Source organism: Natator depressus, chromosome 4 (assembly GCF_965152275.1).
Source record: "Natator depressus isolate rNatDep1 chromosome 4, rNatDep2.hap1, whole genome shotgun sequence".
Classification (NCBI taxonomy): Eukaryota; Metazoa; Chordata; order Testudines; family Cheloniidae; genus Natator; species Natator depressus.
In genome coordinates this window covers 6,140,463-6,164,549 of record NC_134237.1, presented here as the reverse complement: position 1 = coordinate 6,164,549, position 24,087 = coordinate 6,140,463, and the positions used below count along the sequence as shown (strand labels likewise).

The following is a 24,087-nucleotide window of genomic DNA, read 5'->3' as shown; positions in this document are numbered from 1 at the left end:
TACGAGAAGGGAAAACCTATAATGGCAGCAGGCCACAAAAGAGACCAAGTTTGGGAATATTTTAATGAAGTTCCTCTACCTGTGGGTAAGACAGGCATGCGTGCAAAATGCAAACAGTGCCCGAATGAAACATCATGAGAAGTGTTCCTTCTCAGGAGGAAGCTGCGTTGAAGATGATGAAAGGAACAGGTCTGAAGATGCAGGATCTTCAGGTTGGTAAACATTTTTATTTCATACTTTTTTCTTAAGGACTGCCTGTCTTCCTTCTGGACTATTCTTTAATTCTCATGTTTGAGCAAAAAATACAGTTGTTACGCTCTGGTACTATCATTTTAGATGCAGTTGTGATAAAAAATAAATAGCTGAAATAGGCAGATCTTCCTTTTACAATTTCACCTTGAAAGTAGTACTGAGTGTCAGTGAATGCAATGAGTAATACTAAATGAGCAGTATGGTAATAATACTTAAATAACTGCACTGACTTATTTTGTTTAGGAAAATCCACCCTCAACATACAGGATTCTGAAGACTATACACCTTCAAGATCACCATCATTTTCTATAGTTTCAGAGTTATCTGCCAATGACAGTGTTTCAGTCACATCGTGTATGTCACATAGCCACAGTATATCACCTGTAGCAAAAAGAAAAAAAAATCTCCATCATCCAGAAACAACCATAGATAAGTTTGTGATTAAAACCAGCAGATTACAAAAAGAGGTAATTGATGAAAAAATTGCCCAGTTTGTTTATGCAACAAACTCTCCCTTCTGTAGGATTGAGAACCCATAGTCATTAAGACCAGGATACAGTCCACCCAACGGAACAGAGGTCGCAGGCAAATTGCTGGATAAAGTGTATGAAAGAGAAATTGAGCAGTGTGCAAAAGGTCTAGAGGGTGGAATTGTTAACCTGAGTCTTGATGGCTGAAGCAATGTCCACAATGATCCTGTTGTATGTGCTTGTATGACAACAGAAGAAGGGAATGTCTTCCTTACAGTAACAGCTGATACATCAGGAAATGCGCACAAAGCAGAATACTTACAAGAAGTAGCAGTAAAAGCTATAACAAACTGTGAAACAAATTGCAAGTGTCTGGTATGCAGCTTGGTCACAGACAATGCTGCAAATGTATCCAAGATGAGAAGAAATTATTTAGAAGAGAGTCCCAAGCTAAGAACATACGGTTGCAGTGCTCGTTTGATGCACCTCCTAGCCAAAGACTTCAGTGTTCCAGAAATAAAGGCTAAAGTTGTTGAAATTGCAAAATACTTCCACAACAACCACTTTGCAGCAGCTGCTCTGAAAAAAGTGGGAGGAACCAAGCGAACTCCCCCACAAGACGTGCGATGGAACTTGGTAGTGAACTGTTCTGAGCACTGTATCAAGAACTGGCCTAATCGGATGACAGTTTGTGAACAAAATCGTAAAACAATAGATGGCCCTGTCACAGCCAATTTCTCAGCATTGGGCTTAAGAGAAAGGTTGAACACGTGCTGAGTGCCCTGAAGCCTATTTCCGTAGCCTTGAACAGAAGGCAGGGAAATCGCTGTTTTATTGCTGACACTGTTGAAATTTGGAAGGAACTGAGTGAGATCTTAAAAAGAGAAATAAGCAATGACAGCGTTAAATTACAAGCATTAAAAAAACGAATGGGACAAGCACTATCTCCAGCTCATTTTCTTGCAAATGTTCTCAATACTCGGTACCAGGGTCAAACCTTAACTGCTGAAGAAGAGGAGCTGGCTAGGACATGGACATCCAGCAATCATCCCTCCATAATGCCAACTTCAGAGCTCAGGGTGAACCCTTCAAGAAATATGTTGGCTGATGATGTTTTAAAGAAAGTCACACCAGTGAACTGGTGGAAGTCACTGAAGCACTTGGATTCAGAGACTGTTGAAGTAATAATCTCACTTTTAACAGCAGTAGCTTCTTCTGCCAGTGTAGAAAGAATATTTTCCTTCTTTGGACTAATTAATTACAAATTGAGAAATCGTTTGAGATCTGAACAAGCAGGAAAGCTTGTTTGTCTTTTCCAGATTATGAGCAAACAGGAAAATGAAGGTGAAGACGACTGAGTTAGCTGCAGAAGCCAATATTGTAAGTTTCTCATGTTGACCTGCCTGACATAGTCAATTTAATTTTGGGTTTTTTTTAAAAAATATTTCATTTAACTATTTTGGTTAAAAACAATTTTAACAAAAACAAACCTGATTAAAAAAAAACTTGAATGTTTAACTCAATTCAGGTTTCAGAGTAACAGCCGTGTTAGTCTGTATTCGCAAAAAGAAAAGGAGTACTTGTGGCACCTTAGAGACGAACCAATTTATTTGAGCATAAGCTTTCGTGAGCTACAGCTCACTTCATTGGATGCATAAAAGTGGAAAATGCAGTGAGGATGTTTTTATACACACAGGCCATGAAAAAATGGGTGTTTATCACTTCAAAAGGTTTTCTCTCCCCCCACCCCACTCCACCGCTGGCAATAGCCCATCCAACGTGATCACTCTCCTCACAATGTGCACGACAATCAAGGTGGGCCATCCCCAGCACAAATCCAGGCCCTCTCTTCCCCGACCCCACTCCCCCACTGGCAACAGCCCATCCAAAGTGATCACTCTCCTCACAACGTGCATGACAATCAAGGTGGGCCATTTCCAGCACAAATCCAGGGTTCAACAAGAACGTCTGAGGAAGGGGGGGGGAAGGAAGGGGACGGCAGGAAAAAACAAGGGGAAATAGGTTACCTTGCATAATGACTTAGCCACTCCCAGTCTCTATTCAAGCCTGTGCTGGAAATACCCCCCCCCCCCACGACCACCACACACACTGCAAGGAGAGCGACCACCCCAGATAAGCCACTACCAGCAGGAAAGTGGGGTGAGGGGAGAGAAAACCCGGACCTGCGCTGGAAATGGCCCACCCCGACCACCACACACATTGTAAGGAGAGCGATCAATCCAGATAAGCCACCACCAGCAGGAGAGTGGGGTGGGGGTGGGCCATTTCCAGCGCAGGTCCGGGTTTTCTCTCCCCCCACCCCACTCTCCTGCTGGCAGTGGCTTATCTGGGGTGGTCGCTCTCCTTGCAGTGTGTGTGGTGGTCGGGGGGGGGGGGGGGGGCATTTCCAGCACAGGCTTGAATAGAGACTGGGAGTGGCTAAGTCATTATGCAAGGTAACCTATTTCCCCTTGTTTTTTCCTCCCCCCTCCCCCCCCCCAGACGTTCTTGTAAAACCCTGGATTTGTGCTGGAAATGGCCCACCTTGATTGTCATGCACGTTGTGAGGAGAGTGATCACTTTGGATGGGCTGTTGCCAGTGGGGGAGTGGGGTGGGGAGAGAGAGGGCCTGGATTTGTGCTGGGGATGGCCCACCTTGATTGTCATGCACATTGTGAGGAAAGTGATCACGTTGGATGGGCTAGTGCCAGCGGGGGAGTGGGGTGGGGGGAGAGAAAACCTTTTGAAGTGATAAACACCCATTTTTTCATGGTCTGTGTGTATAAAAACATCCTCACTGCATTTTCCACTTTTATGCATCCGATGAAGTGAGCTGTAGCTCATGAAAGCTTATGCTCAAATAAATTGGTTAGTCTCTAAGGTGCCACAAGTACTCCTTTTCTTTTAACTCAATTCAAAAATTCATACGCTTATTTTGTTACAATAGTCTATGTTTGCTGTTGAAGAAAAAATCCAGAATACGTAACGTTGTTTTAGTTAAATAAAACAATTTGAGTGTCTCTCTGGTGACGTTCTCCTCCTAATACAGCATGGCAAGAAAATCCTCCAAATATTAATGATTAACCTGCTGAATTGGAGATAGTTCACCTCCCAATGACTTCATAAATATCTGCTTCAATTACCTTTGGTAAATGAAATAACCAAACAATCATTCATTTTATGATATAGCTGTAAAACTAATCTGAAAAGTTTTCAAAATAAATCACTTTAAAAATGTATAGTGTGTACCTTCTAAAAATGAAATACATCTATCTCGGAGTTGTGAAAAATATGTATTAAGGTTACAACAACCGACAAGAATGCACTTTTATGTAGAAATCCATGATTAAATTGAGTCTTTCTGACTAGTGATTTAAACCATGATTTAAATCAAATCCACCCTGTTGGGAGCAGATATGAAAAAGTTATTCTGGGGGGAAATAAATGATCATCAAACCTCAGCCCTCATTAAAAGACACTATACTGCTGAGCTGTAGCATGTAGATATACACAAATGATCGTAAGTAACCAGTGAAAGGAAAACACATTTAACAATTTCCTGTTTTTAGATGGTGAATTTACATTTCTTTACAATGGTGTTATTTAAACCCCAGAGAGATACAGCTGGGTCTTCGAAGCAGCAAAATATGTGTCCGGCTCTCCCACTGGCAGGGCTGCTGTGACATTTTCTTCAGGACGATGTGAATACAAGCATAGTGAGAAGAGTAGTGATTGAGGGAACACTATGAACCCTCTATTGTTGGATCACCCCTGCATTTATAAATAAGAAGCAGTGGTAGGCCTTAGTTTGATATACAGCAGAGAGGCTAACAGAGGGAGTTTGCCTGGGAAGAGCCCACTGAGGCTTACATCTTGCCGGCTTCTCTGAGTAGTTACTACAACTCCTGACGAAGCTCATAGAAGGAAAGTAATACGGATTGGGAGTGTTCAGCTGTTGTGACCTGCACTGGATGTGCCATGTTTGTCTTTCTTCCACAGGACAGAAGCGACTTTGTCTGGGGCACGGGTCACTTGCTGGAGGATTCTCTGCTCCTTGAAGTCTTTAAACCACGATTTGAGGACTTCAATAGCTCAGACATAGGTGAGAGGTTTTCGCAGGAGTGGGTGGGTGACGTTCTGTGGCCTGCATTGTGCAGGAGGTCAGACTAGATGCTCATAATGGATCCTTCTGACCTTAGTATCTATGAATCTATGAAAGTGCAAGCTGGTCTCCAAATTGGAAGAGAAGGTTCAAGGTCTGGAGCTACAGGTATCAGCCCTGTGTTGCATAAGAGAAACTGAAGATTTCCTGGACAGATGTCAGGATATGCTTCTACTGACACAACGTTCTGAAGATTCAGAGCAGGCCGCACTGCGGGGACAGGAGGACGGTGAAGAAATTTGGCAGCATGTGACCTCCAGAAGAAGAAAGGGGAGCGTCCATGTACCAGCAACGCAGACACAGGTAAGTAACCGTTTTCATGTTCTCTCCACAGGTACTAATGCCGAGAGTGGACTAGATGATACTTCTGAGGGAAGGGATCAGAAGGAGACTCCGCCGATTGGAAGGCATGAGATGCACTGTCCTAGGGTTGCGGGTTCCACGACCACCGCTCCCAAGAGAAGGAGGCGGGTGGTGGTGTTTGGGGACTCTGTCCTAAGGGGGACTGAGTCATCTATCTGCCGCCCCGACCGGGAAAACCAAGAAGTCTGCTGCTTGCCAGGAGCTAGGATTCATGATGTGACGGAGAGACTGCCGAGACTCATCAAGCCCTCAGATCGCCACCCCCCCTGCTTCTCCACGTGGGCACCAGTGATACTGGCAAGAATGACCTTGAGTGGATCACTGCAGACTACGTGGCTCTGGGAAGAAGGATAAAGGAGTTTGAGGCGCAAGTGGTGTTCTCGTCCATCCTCCCCGTGGAAGGAAAAGGCCTGGGTAGAGACTGTTGAATCGTGGAAGTCAACCAATGGCTACGCAGGTGGTGTCGGAGAAAAGGCTTTGGATTCTTTGACCATGGGATGGTGTTCCAAGAAGGAGGAGTGCTCAGCAGGGACGGGCTCCACCGAACGAAGAGAGGGAAGAGCATTTTCGCAAGCAGGCTGGCTAACCTCATGAGGACGGCTTTAAACTAGGTTCAACAGGGGAAGGAGACCAAAGCCCTGAGGTAAGTGAGGAAGCGGGATACCGGGAGGAAGCACGAGCAGGAGCGCGCGAGAGGGGAGGGCTCCTGCCTCATACTGAGAAAGAGGGACAATCAGCGAGTTATCTCAAGTGCCTATACACAAATGCAAGAAGCCTGGGAAACAAGCAAGGAGAACTGGAAGTCCTGGCATAGTCAAGGAATTATGAGGTGATTGGAATAACAGAGACCTGGTGGAATAACTCACATGACTGGAGTACTGTCATGGATGGATATAAACTGTTCAGGAAGGACAGGCAGGGCAGAAAAGGTGAGGGAGTTGCATTGTATGTAAGGGAGCAGTATGACTGCTCAGAGCTCAAGTATGAAACTACAGAAAAACCTGAGAGTCTCTGGATTAAGTTTAGAAGTGTGAGCAACAAGGGTGATGTCGTGGTGGGAGTCTACTATAGACCACCAGACCAGGGGGATGAGGTGGACGAGGCTTTCTTCCGGCAACTCGCAGAAGTTACTAGATCGCAGGCCCTGGTTCTTATGGGAGACTTCAATCACCCTGATATCTGCCGGTAGAGCAATATAGCAGTGCACAGACAATCCAGGAAGTTTTTGGAAAGCGTAGGGGACAATTTCCTGGTGCTAGTGCTGGAGGAACCAACTAGGGGCAGAGCTCTTCTTGACCTGCTGCTCACAAACTGGGAAGAATTAGTAGGGGAAGCTAAAGTGGATGGGAACCCGGGAGGCAGTGACCATGAGATGGTCGAGTTCAGGATCCTGACACAGGGAGGAAAGGAGAGCAGCAGAATACGGACCCTGGACTTCAGAAAAGCAGACTTTGACTCCCTCAGGGAACTGATGGGCACCATCCCCTGGGAGAATAACATGGGGGGGAAAGGAGTCCAGAAGAGCTGGCTGTATTTTAAAGAATTCTTATTGAGGTTACAGGGACAAACAATCCCGATGTGTAAAAAGAATAGTAAATATGGCAGGCGACCAGCTTGGCTTAACAGTGAAATCCTTGCTGATCTTAAACACAAAAAAGAAGCTTACAAGAAGTGGAAGATCGGACAAATGACCAGGGAGGAGTATAAAAATATCGCTCGGGCATGCAGGAGTGAAATAAGGAAGGCCAAATCACACCTGGAGTTGCAATTAGCAAGAGATGTTAAGTGTAACAAGAAGGGTTTCTTCAGGTATGTTAGCAACAAGAAGAAAGTCAAGGAAAGTGTGGGCCCCTTACTGAATGAGGGAGGCAACCTCGTGACAGAGAATGTGGAAAAAGCTAATGTACTCAATGCTTTTTTTGCCTCTGTCTTCACAAACAAGGTCAGCTCCCAGACTACTGCACAGGGCAGCACAGCATGGGGAGGAGGTGACCAGCCCTCTGTGGAGAAAAAAGTGGTTCGGGAATATTTAGAAAAGCTGGACGACCACAAATCCATGGGGCCGGATGCGCTGCATCCGAGAGTGCTAAAGGAGTTGGCGGATGTGATTGCAGAGCCATTGGCCAGTATCTTCGAAAAATCATGGCGAACGGGGGAAGTCCCGGACAACTGGAAAAAGGCTAATGTGGTGCCCATCTTTAAAAAAGGGAAGGAGGAGGATCCTGGGAACTACAGGCCAGTCAGCCTCACCTCAGTCCCTGGAAAAATCATGGAGCAGGTCCTCAAGGAATCAATTCTGAAGCACTTAGAGGAGAGGAAAGTGATCAGGAACAGTCAGCATGGATTCACCAAGAGCAAGTCATGCCTGACTAATCCAATTGCCTTCTATGACGATATAACTGGCTCTGTGGATGAGGGGAAATCAGTGGACGTGCTGTTCCTTGACTTTAGCAAAGGTTTTGACACCGTCTCCCACAGTATTCTTGCCAGCAACTTAAAGAAGTATGGGCTGGATGAATGGACTATAAGGTTAACAGAAAGTTGGCTTGATTGTTGGGCTCAACAGGTAGTGATCAATGGCTCCATGTCTAGTTGGCAGCCAATATCAAGTGGAGTGCCCCATGGATCGGTCCTGGGGCCGGTTTTGTTCAACATCTTCATAAATGATCAGGAAGATGGTGTGGATTGCACCCTCAGCAAGTTTGCAGATGACACTAAACTGGGAGGAGAGGTAGATAAGCTGGAGGGTAGGGATAGGATACAGAGGGACCTAGACAAATTAGAGGATTGGGCCAAAAGAAATCTGATGAGGTTCAACAAGGACAAGTGCTGAGTCCTGCACTTAGGACGGAAGAATCCTATGCACCGCTACAGACTAGGGACCGAATGGCTAGGCAGCAGTTATGCAGAAAAGGACCTAGGGGTTACAGTGGACAAGAAGCTGGATATGAGTCTACCGTGTGCCCTTGTTGCCAAGAAGGCCAATGGCATTTTGGGATGTATAAGTAGGGGCATAGCGAGCAGATCGAGGGACATGATCGTTCCCCTCTATTCGACATTGGTGAGGCCTCATCTGGAGTACTGTGTCCAGTTTTGGGCCCCACACTACAAGAAGGATGTGGAAAAATTGGAAAGCGTCCAGCAGAGGGCAACAAAAATGATTAGGGGACTGGAACACATGACTTATGAGGAGAGGCTGAGGGAACTGGGATTGTTTAGTCTGCGGAAGAGAAGAATGAGGGGGGATTTGATAGCTGCTTTTAACTAACTGAAAGGTGGATCCAAAGAGGATGGATCTAGACTGTTCTCAGTGGGAGCTGATGACAGAACAAGGAGTAATGGTCTCAAGTTGCAGTGGGGGAGGTTTAGGTTGGATATTAGGTAAAACTTTTTCACTAGGAGGGTGGTGAAACACTGGAACGCGTTACCTAGGGAGGTGGTGGAATCTCCTTCCTTTGAGGTTTTAAAGGTCAGGCTTGACAAAGCCCTGGCTGGGATGATTTAGTTGGGAATTGGTCCTGCTTTGAGCAGGGGGTTGGACTAGATGACCTCCTGAGGTCCCTTCCAACCCTGATATTCTATGATTCTATGATATAGATATATATGTTATAAGGATTTTTTCTTACTTTCTTTCTTTCTTTCTCATTCCGTCCCTGAACAAACGATATTCCCATTTTGAGTTTACCTCTGTAAGAATTGCAAGGCCAAAGTGCTAATTATCTCAGGCTGTTACGGGGACTGAGTTAAAGTTTGTGTTAGAAAGTGATAAGAATGGCCGTTACAAGACAGAGAGTCTGTACCAAGGCATGATAAGAACTTCGAGAAAACAATGCTGCTCTTTGAAGCAACACGCTGATACTCTCACCCCTTGGGTGCTTTATCATGTCTATGTAGATTTTTGTATAACGAGAGAGGGAAAGGGAATTGGATTAAATTTGTTACACCCTGAAAGTCATGAAATTGCATTTGAAATGGAAGAATGATGAGTGTATGGGAGTGAGTGTTTGAAACAGGTAATTGATTGGTTAGTTGATGGTGCCAGCCAACACCTAAGAATTATAACTCCAGTATCGATGGGCCGAAGAGAATGCAGAGTGGAGATAACCGGATGATCCGTGGCGGGCAAAGCAGAATCCACCTGAGCGCATCAAGGAAGGACAGAAGAACTGAAGATAACACCCAGCCGTCATGAATGTACCATCTGCTGATTAAACTGATTAATGATCATCTTGAATGCAACGTCAGCATGATGAAGCAACCTCCATAGACTTGTATTGGGCCACAGTCCTATAAAGACAGAACCAAGGGACTGGGTTCTTTGAGTCTGGTTCTGCGACCACCCTCCAGGAGCATCGGCTGCGCATCTGACAACGACTTGGCTCCACCCTCGTGTCCAGGCCACTTGGCCAGTGACTTGGCACGAGCAATCTTTAGGCTAGTAACTATAACAACTTTGCAGAACCTGTGTGAATGTTTGTATGAATGAATAGTGATAGTGATTGCATTTGCTAATTTTCTGTTGTATTTATAATAAATGCGGCATTTTGCCTTATCCCTCTTATAAGATCCTATTGGCATTATTTTATTAGTGTAACATAATCTGCCCTTGGCAAAGCTATTTCCCATTCCACAGCCCCATTTATAGAAGGATGTTTTTATTTCGGGGGAGCAAGAAGCCACATATCTGTTTTTCCTGGACAGGCCCAGAAGACGCTCACTTTGCGTGAGCCAAGTTCTAGTAAAATGTCTGAGCAGCTCCACAAAAGGAGCATTTGGAATATTGGGGATCTCACCCTTCAGGAATGTGAGCGTTCTCATGAGAAGGCAGAACAGAAGAAAGTTCCCATTCCAGCTTCGGTTGCTGAATGGCAGGATGACCATTATAAGATCTTCCTGGATATTCTATAACAGATTTGAAAGTAGCTATACTTGAACAAAAAAAATTCAAAGAGAAATTGCAGAATTAAAATTCATTTGCAAATTTAACACCATTAATTTGGGCTTGAATAGGGACTGGGAGTGGCTGGCTCACTACAAAGGCAGCTTTGCCTCTCCTGGAATTGACACCTCCTCATCAATTATTGGGAGTGGACTACATCCACGCTGACTGAAGTGGCCCTGTCAACACTGGTTCTCCACTTGTGAGGTAACTCCCTTCTCTTCATGTGTCCGTATATAAAGCCTGCATCTGTAATTTTCACGCCATGCATCTGAAGAAGTGCTTTTTTACCCAAGTAAGCTTATGCCCAAATAAATCTGTTAATCTTTAAGGTGCCACCAGACTCCTTGTCATTATAAGAAGAGCTGCCCATAGTACTACCTTATCATTTTTAACAAGCACCATTTTTAATGAGTAAAAGAAGAAGAGAAAAAGACAGATACGCCATAACATCCAACAAATTTATTAACTGGTCTTTGGGCATTATCTCCTTAGCTTGGTCCTTTTAAATAAGTAGCTAGACCAAGAAATTACCACTGAGGTGCCAGTATCATTCCAAACACAGTGAATCAGTTGAACTGAATTCTTGACCTTGCCAGGATTGACATACCTTTCTGGCTACACAGCAGAAAGGAACACGATTTATTTAAAGGGTAAACATCTTCAATTACTGGGACACAGTCACAAAAAGGGAGGTATTAAAGACTATAAGCAAACAATTTAGCTCACCATAAACATCCATGTGACTGCTACTGTAAGCAATAGCTGGGCTTTCTTTTATGATTCCAGCAATAATGTATGTAAGCCAGCAGCCACTGCCACAAGCAGTGAAGAAGAGCTGGAGAGGAGAGCTAGGGATGCTCAGAGGAAAACAACTGGAAAATAAAAATACAGAATCATCTGCAATTAACAACTAGCAGCCACTGAAATATTGCCCCCATCCAGCATAAGGAGATGTACAGCACCAAGGTTCAGTATGGATTTTGAAATGCAGCGTGGATTAAATTTCAGAGACAGGAAATGTGTCTTATCACACTGGGATCTTGAAACTGTAGCAATTCATATCCTGTACGCAAGCGTGATTTAAAATTCTACAGCTCTCTTGATGTATTTCCCTGGCAAGGATGTTTCAAGCTGAACAATGCAGGAAGCCGCTTTCCTGCACCTATTAGCACGTGACTGCTTTGAAAATGTTCAGGATTCTCTGCCCACCATTCACATTACTCAGCTGTCAAAGTAAAGGGCTCAGATGTATGATGTGAAAATTACATTTTAACGAGGTGTCATATGTGTTTAAAGTTCTTATTCATCACTACACTGCCACATCTTTTAACTGAGACGCAAATGCACTTAATTAGCATATTTTAAGGACAGAGGGTTCACCTTATCTACATTGTAAAACTGCTTAGAAAAAAGAGGATAAAGAAGAAGCAGAATAATTTACTGAATTAAATGCTTGCCATCACATGTCAAGAGAGCATATTCCAATATTAAACACAAACCTAGGGTATAAACATTTAACATGCATTCTGTGCATTTTTTAAATGTCAAAGGTAGGTACAATAGTGTAGTACCACATTTCATTGCATACCTGGTAAAACACCGTGCTAATATACAATATATAGAAGTCTCCAACACACATATAGGCATTATATGAATACTACCTCTTGCCAGATGGGCATAACTATTTATTAATTTCACGTTTGTCAGGTACACAGCACTGTAATGGATGGGCTCCTGGACATAACTTAGATCAAGAGAATAAAACATTTCCTCCAAAACAGGAAGCATATATTTCTAAGCCCACTAAAGCAAGCTAATCAGCTGTCCTGAACAGACCAGAATCGGAGTGGAGGGTTTCCAGCTAGGAAACTGACTGCCAAGGAAATTCCAACACTCACAGTTACTAAAAAAAGGCTGAATGAAAATGTGAATCTTGCATCATGTTCTAAAAATAGATATGCTTAGACTCTGACAGATTTCCAGCAGGAGATAATTCTACATAACAGCCAATCTTGCTCCGGGAGGTTTCACTCTAAGGAGGGCAGGTTTCAGGTGTCACATCTGGGCTCATGAGTGGTCTCTAAGGTCATCTGGTGCTAGATCATTTAGAGTTTGCAGATAGTAACATCAACATCAGAGAAAGGATCTGCAACCAGTTTGGATTAGGCAGTACAGTTGTAACATGCTCTTGGTGGCCTCTGTCCTACCTAAAAGGCAAGGCAGCCCCATTCAATAATAATTCAAGCTGCTTAAGGGCCTTCCAAGTTAGCCTGGCTAGAACACTTCACAGAAGCTTGGCTGTTGACTGACAAAGGTGTGGACCACTGCTATGAGTAAAGGAAGCAATCTCCAACCAACTGTGGGCATTTCCATCCACCTCTGTTTCTTGAAGTGCTAGGAGCAGTGGATGAGTCTAGTAAGAGCTTGAGAAAGCAAAGCATTTTAACACCCAGAGAGCTAACGCCCTCACAACTAAGAGTGCACCCACAACAACTGACACTTTCTCAAAAGGTTTCCCCTGCCAACAAATGTCACCACCATTGTATCCAGGGTGAGCTTAAGGGCTTCTCTTCATTGAAGAGTTAACTCAAGTGCTGCCCCGAACGCAACTCCCACACACAGGCAAGAATCTTTAGCTGGAGTGTGATAGCACTTTAAATTCAAGCCTGCTGGCCCAGCAGGGATCTAGCAACAGCTTGAGTTAGCACAAATCAGCAACTGCTCCCATCATTCAGTGCAGCTCAAAGAGAGTTATTTTGCAGCCTGGTTTCTGTGACTCAAGCTAGGCTAACTGAAGTGTAGATATCTCAAGTTAACTGCAGTGAAGGCATAGCCTAAACCAACCTGTTTTCAGCTCTGCCAAAGAAGAGGTAAGCAGAATATATGTTATATTGTTTTACCTGCCCAGAAAACAGAAACTGTACATGTCTTGAGAAATGGATTAGAAAGTTAATTGGTTTGACTGTAGCTGTTCAAAATTGACACCGTGTCCCGCACAGTGTCACATGTAACTAACTTCCTGCAATAACACAACACCCAAGAGCCCTACACTCCTTACTGCAAGAGTATACAGGAGAAACTACGTTCCCTCCCCCCACTTTCACTAGTGGCAGAAGTCCATCTGTGTCAAAAAGGACTGCATTAGACTAGACCCTGAACCCTACATATGTATGTCCCAGCATGAATTACCCCTAAAATCCAACAGAAAATTCTTCTCTAGAGGGTGAACATATGTTCATGGACAGCTTGCTCTGGTCAAATCATTCTGCTCCCAGTGACACTGGTGTAAATCCAGCGTAACGCTGCTGAAGCCAGTGAGATTACTCTGGATTCCCACTGCGGTAACAGAGTGGAACTTGACGCATGGCCTTGAATCCTGACAAGCAACATTAATTATTTCTAATCCCAGCGTTTTGTTATGGGAAGGGCTAGGGCTTAAGGGATCAATTCTGCAGGTCTCAGTCACGCTGAGTAGCATTTACTTACACCAACAGCCTCAAATGTCAGCAGACCAGACGGTAGCTGTCTCTTACAGGGGTACAGAGCAGAGCGAAGGACCCCATGTAATGAGTAGGGGCAATTACAGCTCTGAAGGACTACTCCCCGGTGAGGAGGCAGAGGCAGCATTGCTGCTGTGGAGAATAAGCAGCACCCCCTCAGTGGGTGTAACTGTCCAAACACCATCCTTGTTTTACTCCAGTAGTACAGTAGGAGACAAGGGTGGGTTTTTTTAGATTATTTATGCCAGCTGGGTCACCAGATGGTGGTGATCAGAATAAATAGCTCGGGTTAATGTTAGGATCATAAAAGGTACAGGGAAGGGTCTTCATTTCATGTACACCATTCACAGTTTTGTCCTCAGCTCAAGTCTGGAGCATGATGTTGCATGCAGTACACCAGAACATGCACACTGCTATTTTAGTTGACGTTCTTGGAGCATTTGTTATGGAGAATACTGATGGAAGTGCAGAGTCGTTTTCAATGTTACTTCCACCCAACAGGCAAGGAAACAGACTAGCAGAAGATCTTTGTAAGAAGGGACCAATCCACCGACAGGCACCCAGGAAGCGAATGGCCCCTTTAGAGACTGAAGAGCAGGAGGGATAGACCATTTCCTTCTATCCGATATAACCTCCTGGAGATATGCGTTAACAATCAGCTTCATAGGTTTTGTGGACCCTAAGCAGACCTTTCTTCAAAAGATTCCTTTACAGTAATTGAATCCAACTCCCAATAAAATAACAAAGGGAGGTAACTCCTTAAAAAGCAGCAATTAATTAGCAGTTTTTGAGAAAAACCAATATTCGGTTTCACTCTGTAAAAAGCACTGAACAGGCTGTCTCCAGCTCAATTGAATTTAATTTGACTTTGTTACAGATCTAAGATTTCAATGTGCCCCCTTGTCTACTTCTTTAAACCACTACAGAGGGCAAGCTGACACATTCCCATGATCCTTTGCCACTGATCCCCTGTAAGGAGTAAAGGCCTATTGTTTCATTTCAGCAATTGCATGTACAAAATATTTTTATGGCAATGCTCTCCAGTGTGTATACAAGCTACATTTGGAGATGTACCTTTCAATTAAAGTCCACAAAAAAGTATTAATTGGGGGGGAAAACAAATTGATGCAATTAAATGACTTATTCCTCTAGATTGTTTTAAGAGAAGGTAAAAAGAATTGCTTATCTCAAGGAAAGCAAAGACTCAAACAACTGTTTGCGTTTGTTTTTATCTTTGTATGTTTGCACATCTCTGGGGGCAGATTCTCAGCTCATGACATTCTTTAACATTTCATTGACTTCATTGCAGCCATGCTGATTTAAACCAGCTGAGGGTCTGCCCCATGGTATTTACAATATTTACAATTACAAAAGTAATGTTCTGGCATGGTCATAAAAGCAAAGGGGATTCATGGATAGAATAAATGCAATGGAACAGGCATCTCCACTGGTGATTCTGATGATCTGAACAGGAACTTAGACATTTGGAGATTGGCTCAGGCTTATCACTGACAATTTATTCCCATTTCCATTTATTTTCAAAGTAAGCTATAAAGAAAATGTTCTGTAAACAGTACGGTGTCTCTTTGAAGCAGCTAAGCATTAAGGGTGACGAGAATTAGGCCTTAAGTCATGCACACACACATGCAATCAAAGAGAAACATACTTTAACTTCACAGAAAAAACAAACCAGCTTCAGGTTATAGATAATGGAAGCCAAAAGCAAAACTTAGCACAGAACCTTACCTGATCTGCTGTCCAGTGGTCCAAAATCCAAAGAATATTTCACCACATGATAGTTGTTCCATACATAAAGGAGGTTGTCCCTGGGGTTATAATCCACAGCAGCGATGTACTGGTAAGAGTTTGGAAAGGCAACATCCACCAGACTATCCTTGCTTTGGTCAGTATTGTAAATATAGTCTATCTTATTTCCTGTGGCTTCATTGTCGTCATCTTCATACACAGACTTAACCACATATAAAATCCCACAGATCATGAAAGCGTTGGAAGCTGACCTTTTGTCATAGGCTGTATCCCACGTCCCTTCGATCCTTAAGGTGTAAGGGTTTAACTGGCTAATGACAATTTTGCCATTGTTTTGTTCGGTTGCATAGATTACCCATAGCCCGTTCTCATCAACCGCCAGGTCTATGTCAGACTTGCCTCCCCACCTGTAAGGAGAGGTGTCATGGTAATTGGCATTTGCTATGATAGCCTCCCCACTTTTTATTCTTGTCCTCAAGTCAAACTTGACTATATTCCTGGTTCGCTCCTTGTTGAAGAACAAAGCCCCATCGTACACTACAAATCCAGTGCCATCTACCCGGTGAGGGAGTTTATAGGTAGTCGTTGGTCTCCCAGCTATGAAATCATCCTTGGAAGAATACTCCGTCAGGGTGTCCGTTCTATACGGGGTCCAGGGCATGTAATAAATCTTGTCAGAAGCCTGTAGAGGGTCCTTGCACCAAGCCCCAGACTGATGGTCTGACTCAAATAAATGTTCACTCTGGTATACACCTTTTAGTAGGCCAGGACAAAGAAAAACTGTTGGAGGGGAAAAGAGTTAAACACAAAAAAAGAAAGTTAAAAAGAGCTCTGATGGTTTGGTCTTAACTTCTAATAGTTTATAGCTCTGCAGCAGAGTACGATCAGCCCACAACAAATGTAGTCTGTTTGCAGATTATCTTCACCACGGGCAGCGTGTGGTCTAGAATAGGACCATATTGATTTTTGCTGCCTTTTCAATCAACATCAGTTCATTTTCTTACTGCCTTTGGAATCTATTTTTACTGGTGTACTTACTTGGACTATTCGCCTTTCTAAACTCTGAAATGAATATGTATTCCCAAAGGGTTTATGGGTTTGTATTTTCAGATTATATTCTACACTATATCTATACCTGCTAGGTGAAGGGGTAAATTTCTGGGGAATTGTTCCACATATTTAGTTTGAACAGTCTGCTGAAGATTGCCCTAGAAATGGAAATTAAAAAAAAGCGCCCATCCTTACAGCCCAGGTGGAATTAAATATTTAAAAGGTACCATGGCAAAACAGAGGCAAATCCCTCAGCAACTCAAAGGAACACTGAAAGCAAACAGGAAGACAAAAATACCCTAGTATGGGTCATAACTAGCAATAAGATTTTTGAAGCTGCTACAGAACACACAGAACATGCAGTCCACACAATTAAAAATGAACAATGGATGAATACTGAGAGGAGAAAGAAAAGACAGGAAGCAAGGAAGGAAGGAAGAAAGGAAGGAAAAGAATAAAGTTCACTGGAGAGGAACCCAAGATCTAGATTTTAATCAGTTAAAAATGTCCTGTTAAACACAGTAGTATTCAAATTTAAAACATATACCTTCTACGGTTACATGAGAGGAGCACACAGGAACGGTTTGGCTAGCTGTGCTTTGCTGCTCAGACTTCAGAATGGGAATGGAAATGGGACAGGGATCAGCTGGTTCCGTTTGGTTTTAGGGTGATATGTTGCATGGACAGAGGTTAGAAGAAGGCACCGCACATGTGCCTTGCCAATGTAAGAATTAAAGTAACACTTAAATCTGATCTTTGCCTGATAAGCTGAAGGAGAACTATGTGCTACAGTGCAGTACACACAGCGTGGGCCAGAGCACAACCTGGCAAGCAGTGAAATGATTGCAGTATGTGACAGCGAAATACAGTGCAGTCTAGTTTATATTCTCCCTTTGATGCCCAGATTAACTCTTATTCACTGGAGTTATGCATCTGTATTAAGGGAAGAATATACTGCAAATGTATGTGTGTTGGCACACTGGGAGTGCGACGGGATATTACAATATAAAAAACAAACTGATGGCGACAAAGTAAATTTCAAGTGCACACCAAGGTCCTAATCCTGCAACTGATCCAGGGGTGGACCCTTGTGCTGATGCAGACTGACATGGAAGAATGACTTAAAGCTACATGAGTTCTGGACACAATACCGAGAGGCGGACCGAACTCTCAGTCAGGTCAATGGGAGTTTTGCCATTGACTTCAATGTGAGTTGGAGAGGGCTCATCACATATTACAATTGAGTCAATGTTCTTGTGTGTGTTATTGTGGTATGAAGATGACCTGAAACATAACAACTGGCCAGGCACAAGTGCCCCATTAGACATTTCTATTAGTATGGGGCTGGTATACGGGGCAGTTGAATTATCACTTCTTGCTTAGAAGTCAACCAATTATTTTCAGCAGTGCAGAAGTTGATTAAGCCCCCTGAAAAAAGAGAGAATATGGGAAAAATCACAAATTCAAACGATACACAAAATTTTGGGCCACATCCTCAGCTAGTAGAAACTGATAGAGCTCCGTGGAGCCAATGAAGCTGTGACACTGTTTTATAGTAGCTAATGTACGGGGCACTGTGTCTATAGGGTCTTTTAAAAAAAATAATCATGCTTTTAGAGTAGAAGATTGAGAAAGAAAACTATACCAGTAAATCTTGTCAGCAAAAAATATATATTATCTTGTGAAGTTGAGCAGCAGAGAAACTAAATAAACTTTAACAAAAAAAAAAAAGTGAGAATTAATGACAAAAGTATTTCAACTAAACGTTAAACTGTTAAATAACTTAGCCTATAAATAAGTAGTATATATAATTTGAAAGGTATTTAATTACCTTTTTGTTCCACTTCTATTGTAGAGAGAGAAGTAAAGAGAGAAAGGAGAAAAGAGAATAGATTAATGGTACTGTATTGGCCAGGTACTTTTCTATACCTCTTCCAAATGAAAGGAAGTATTATTAATTTAATTCAGTTATTGCTATATTTTGTGAATGTTATATATATATATATAAATATGTAAAACATCTTTTCCTCTGATATACACTAGATAAAATACAGGCACATGACTTAGGTGTACTACAATCTTAAAAGCAATCAGGGCCTGATCCAAAGTCCATTGAACTCAATCAGAGATCTTTCCATTGCCTTTGGATCACGCTCACAGCATAAAATAAGAGTTTTATTAATTGAAATAGGGTTGAAACAGATTTCTAGATAGAATAAACTATTCAAGATAGGGTCTGTCTTGATATCCATGGCCCAAATCCTGAAAAATCAAATGAACCTGCACAACTTTATCTAGGGGAGTATTTCCACTGGACGTGAGTGGACTGCTCAGGTGAGTTAAGTCGCACAGGTCCCTAAGTGTTCACAGGATTTGGGTCTAGGTCTTGTACAGAACCAAGCACGCCATCAGCACTTATAAAATCATCATCATCAAGATGGCCTTCCTCATTAACAACAAAACAATGGGAAGGATTTAAATACACCGCTATTTTAAAATACAAATGTAAATATTCATGGCTGTTAAAATATTAACATGTTACTAATATTAATGTGCTACCAAAAAGCCCATATCCTGTAACATAGATCTATTCTGTTTATCAGGCACTATAGTGCTTTCAATGAGTTTCATCCTTTTTAGCAGACCTGATCCCCTCAGTGCTGGAACAACCCTATTCAGCACATGTGTACACTACTGAAAGGCTTTGGTGCCATAACCTTACACCCTATCCCAAGAAGAATTTACAGCCTGAGCCAAAATCCATTGAAGTCAATGGAAAGACTCCCATCAACTCAATCTTCTTTGGATCAGGCCCTTGAAGACATAGGCGGTGGGTATCATAGGCTGGGGGAGGCTGTGCCTCCCCAAACAGCCTGACGACTTTCTTGCCTACTTCTAGTTCCCTTCCCGCTCTTCCGGAGCACAGTGGCTGGGGAAGAAAGCCTGGTGCCAGTGCTGACAAGGCCTGGAGCTGGGGGCGCTAGGGCTATGGCCATGCCAAGCTGCCTGCCCGGTATTGGGGGTGCTGGGAACACGCCACTCACCCAGCGCTCTGGTGGGGGCCCAGGAGGGGGGTACTCTGGGCTCTGGCGGGGGGGAGGCAGAGGGGGAGGAGCAAGGGGCTAGCTGCCCCCAACAGCTTGTTCACCCGCCACCCATGCCTGCAGAGCAGATATAGACTTTTCACCCAGAAGTCTTGTGTAGAATCTCGGAAGAGATGGATGTCCTACACTTTCTCTTCCACTGCACTGCACTACTCCATTTTATATGCACCATTCCTAAATGTGATGTTGTCTAATTAAAATATAACCATGACAATCACTATTGCTACCACTGTTACATAATTGCAACGAATCTTATACAAAGTATAACACATGACCAGAAAGGCTTAAATAGCTTGCAGGCTAACTAACCCAAAGCCAACCTTTAAAGACATGTTAGAAAGTACGTGAATGGTAATTAGGGCCATTGGATGCTAAATAGGCTAGAACTTTGAAATGCAAACCTGTATTGTTAGAGAATTAGAGGTGATGCTAATTGTATGTGTTTACTTATAGATGCTGGCCATGTAAACAGACAGCTCCTGTCTGTCACTATAGCTATTGATTCAGAGATCAAAAGGGGATATTAACATTTAGATGAATCTTGGGTGCAATGATGTCATTGTCTATATGTCTCTTTAAAGTTTGTGATAAACTGCTTAATGGATAAATTATCTTACGTTAATCCATGCAGTTAATTGCCTGTTAGGTTTAGGAAACAGAAGGTTACAGCAAAAGCCTATTGTTCACCCAGGACTCTATGGTCAAGTGGCTGCTAGAAAACTGTATAAAAGACTCTTGGGTCCCAATCCTTTTTATCTCAGATCTACTTAAGCTTCATCAGGGGAAGTTTGAGTCGCAAGATTGAGATCCCAGTCCTAAGCTGGAACACCCTGAATATGATATTGGACATTGGACTATAACCTATGGACTAAATTCTAAAAGAACTGTTTGCAACTACAAAGCTCACCATCTCTGCTATGAATCTGAATTTCAAGACTGTACTCATGTCTGTATGTATACTGATCTTTTAACCATACTCTCTCTCTCTTTTCTTTTTAAATAAATTTTAGTTTAGTTAATAAGAATTGGCTGTAAGCGTGTACTTGGGTAAGATATGGAATATTCATTAACCTGGGAGGTAATGTGTCCAATCCTTTGGGATTGGTAGAACTTTTTTATATGATGAATAACATTTTCAGTAATCCTCATCATATTTGACTTGGGTGTCTGTGTTACTTTAAGGGAACTATGTTCTGGGCAATCAGTGAGGTAATAAAGAAGCTGTTTTATGCTGGCTTGGTAAATCTACATATTGGAATGTCCACCAGCTTTGGTGAATGCCTGCCCTGTTCTTTGCAGTTCACCCTAATTGAGTGACCTCCGTCGGCTCCCACGGGACTCTGGTCACAGTCACCCTCGCACAGAATCAGCAGATAGCGGGCCCCTTTCCTCTCCTTAAGACCACAATACAGGCAGGGATTTTAACATTCAGCTCTCAAACTGCTGTTGTCACCAGGTAAACTTGATGTTCCTACAGTAGATGAGGCACTGATCTATTTCCTGTCTGCCCTCCTGCCTGTGTCATGAGGTGGCACTGTATTAGGTCACTAGTTGTGCAGTCAATCTGAACCAAGTCACTGGTGCATGGTAATGCAGGCTTCAGTGGTGTAGCTTATATAATGCTGGTAGCATGCTTGCATCTGTTGAAAATCACTCCTTCGTGGGAAGGAAAGCACACTGAAGACAACAAACAGCCCTGATAAAGAACCAACACCTTCTATGGCCCCACCGGAGAAAATCAGAGACACACAAAGTCAGCCGCTGCAGTATCAAAGTTTAAGAAAGAAGTTGTGATCCATCTAACAAAACAGACAACACACCTTAAAACTAATGACAACAGGAGAGGCAAGAAGAACACTGCACCAATTTGCTCTGAATGAGAGCTATAGCTAATTGTGCAGGGAATAGGCCGTAGTCCAGCCAACAGAAGACACACCAAGTGGCTCACCATTAAAAATTCAACATTTTACAGAGCATCACTGAAAGCCTCAGAGACATCTGAAATTAACAGTTCCTCCCTGTACTTAGAATTAGGAGATACCTATGGTAACGGTGTGAGAAGAGTTGGCAAATTATGACGTGTTAATGATTCTGTTGTAGATAATGTGATTTCTGTATTCATAGGTAAAGATGCACCAGTCTTAATCTTGGACATCTGCATTCATGATGAGAAGCAGACTTACAACCTAAATATTACTGGATGATTTAGTTGGGGATTGGTCCTGCTTTGAGCAGGGGGTTGGACTAGATGACCTCCTGAGGTCCCTTCCAACCCTGATATTCTATGATTCTACTGTTACTGTTAAAAATCTTATTTTACACAGCAATGTACATGGTGCTTCACTGAAAAGAAAAATAAGAGTACATCTATCTAGGGTCATAGGCTGGAAATGGTTTACGTGCTACCCAAATTCTGTTCTGCTGGGCTCTTGGTGCCTCATCCACTGGAGGTGGAAGGCACAACAAAACCCATAGAATATCACTGGGGGATGTCACTTGTTTCTGGGAGAAGTGAACATTTACTGGTAGTATGGCAAGGTTCAGAGAACAGAGAGCGACACTTCCAAGGACAAGGGGCAATACCACAGAGGAAGGTACATGTGTTTTGATTTTGCCTTCCAAGAATTCACAACACGCATTTCCAGGCTGTGGCTCCTCTGTGAGATTGATCCTGCCAGCTCTCCAAGTTCAAAGAGAAAAATTTCAGGAACAGGTTTGAATATTGTCTATATCTATTTTTCTATATATGGGGTTTCAATTTACAGCTCCTGATGTGGAAAGAAGCATGAACTACCCATAGGGGGTCAGATCCTGCTGCAAATTTCTCCAAAGTTCAGCGGTCTCTGGATGTGGGGCCTTGGTTCAGACTCATCTCTAGCTTAAAACAGATTGAGGTGAAGAGTGAAATGACTCTAGCTAGTCGCTCTCAAGGCCGCAGTGGACTTAGCTACATGGCTGATTCTGCAGGAGAGAGGGTTGACACTAGCACTGCAAAAGCAGTGATGCGACCAGTCAGGATTAAAACCAAGTGGACCCAGCAGTTACAGAGAAACTTGCACAGCACCTGCCAACACTACACCTGGCTGTAGCTGGCCATAATTAATTTTCTTGAAGAATGAGGGTGGTTTTTTTTAAAGGCATAGGTGATGTGTCTCAAAGCTTCTAGCCCCATAGGAATTGTTACTGATTCATCTTTCCAACTGTACTGCTGGCAGTGTAGTGGATACGAATTTATGCTTCAGAGGATGGCAAAATCCTCTCATAATGTGCCAAAACAATTGTGCAATGCTATAGGTAGGAGGAAACAGGCTGGGGGAGAGAATTTACTCATGACCAGCTGAGCATTGTGAAGAATTCATTACCCTTATGTTGCTAAACTACATGTTATTAGTGGTTGTAAAATGCCAGCCACAGTAGATGACCATCTCCTGCTTGGTGGTTTCCATAGGTCAAGCAAATAAGTACGTCCTTCTATTGGATCTAAATTTACTGCTCTGGAATTTCAATGGGCCAGATTCTCCTCTTGATTATACTGGTGCAACTCCACATTGCTTCAAAGGAGTTGCACTGTGGTATCTTGGAAGCCTGGAGAATTTAACCCACTGAGTGTCCCTTGGTTCTCATATCATATAATAATATGAAAAAAATTAAACGTACTGAGCAATTTTCACCGTATCTCCGATTCCTTCATAGCGTACTATGGAACGGCATTTCAAAACTATCAGCACTGCCATTCACAGAATTTAACAATTTGCTCAGAAAGCATGAATTACAGAGAAGTCTGCATCATAGCTGCAATGTCTGAATGGGCTACAGTACTTTAACGATAAAGATTTCAGTTCACAAAATTCACACACTGCACATATCACTGATGTGGTCCTAACACTTCATCACAACTTAAACAACTGTAGACATGTTTATTTCACTTACAGCAAGTCCTGCTACACCTATTCTTGTTACTGCACTCATTAGCATGGATCAACGGTATCCCCTACACCTCCTGTGCGGTCTGCAACGTGGCCACCATTGGTATCAACATCACTATGCTAGCACAAAAACAAGTCAAAGAACCGCTGTACAAGCCTGGGACACGTTACTCTCTCCACACCCCAATTCCTTCCAGTGTTTCTTTTGACTAGTATAGTTCACATGTACTCCTTGCAAGGACAATATCTGATCTCCATAGGTGCCACAATAAATACACAGATTCCATGATGACACCCAGGATCCCCATTAACAAAACACATGTTGATAGCACTGAATGGCCATCTCTCTGAAAACTGCTTCTTAAAAGTCTCCAGCACACTTAACCCACTTGAGCAGAATACAACATTAATTGTTGTCTTCCTAATATATACTTAGAAGCAAGTCTAGTTCTTCTCAGCCATTCATAACGCATATTTCGGAGACAACCACCACTGTGTCACAGGAACAGTCCTGCATGGCACTCTCCGCTTTTGTAGCATGCAGAAAGGAA

General features: G+C 42.9%; 1 protein-coding gene across 35 annotated transcripts in view; it reads right to left on the bottom strand.

Moving 5' to 3' along the window:
* Nucleotides 1-24,087, bottom strand: part of ADGRL3 (adhesion G protein-coupled receptor L3) — an 804,652-nt gene that overhangs the window by 296,673 nt on the left and 483,892 nt on the right. For 30 of the 35 annotated variants that reach the window (XM_074950298.1, XM_074950303.1, XM_074950302.1 and 27 more), the window contains exons 6-7: nucleotides 18,338-18,352; nucleotides 15,436-16,236 (exon numbers count right to left, since the gene is read on the bottom strand). The exons of 1 other annotated variant lie outside the window; for it this stretch is intronic. In XM_074950298.1, coding sequence (XP_074806399.1) covers nucleotides 15,436-16,236; nucleotides 18,338-18,352 — 816 coding nt within the window. The remainder of the gene's footprint in view (nucleotides 1-15,435; nucleotides 16,237-18,337; nucleotides 18,353-24,087) is intronic. 4 more of the 35 variants (XM_074950299.1, XM_074950277.1, XM_074950292.1 and 1 more) reach the window with 1 other exon arrangement.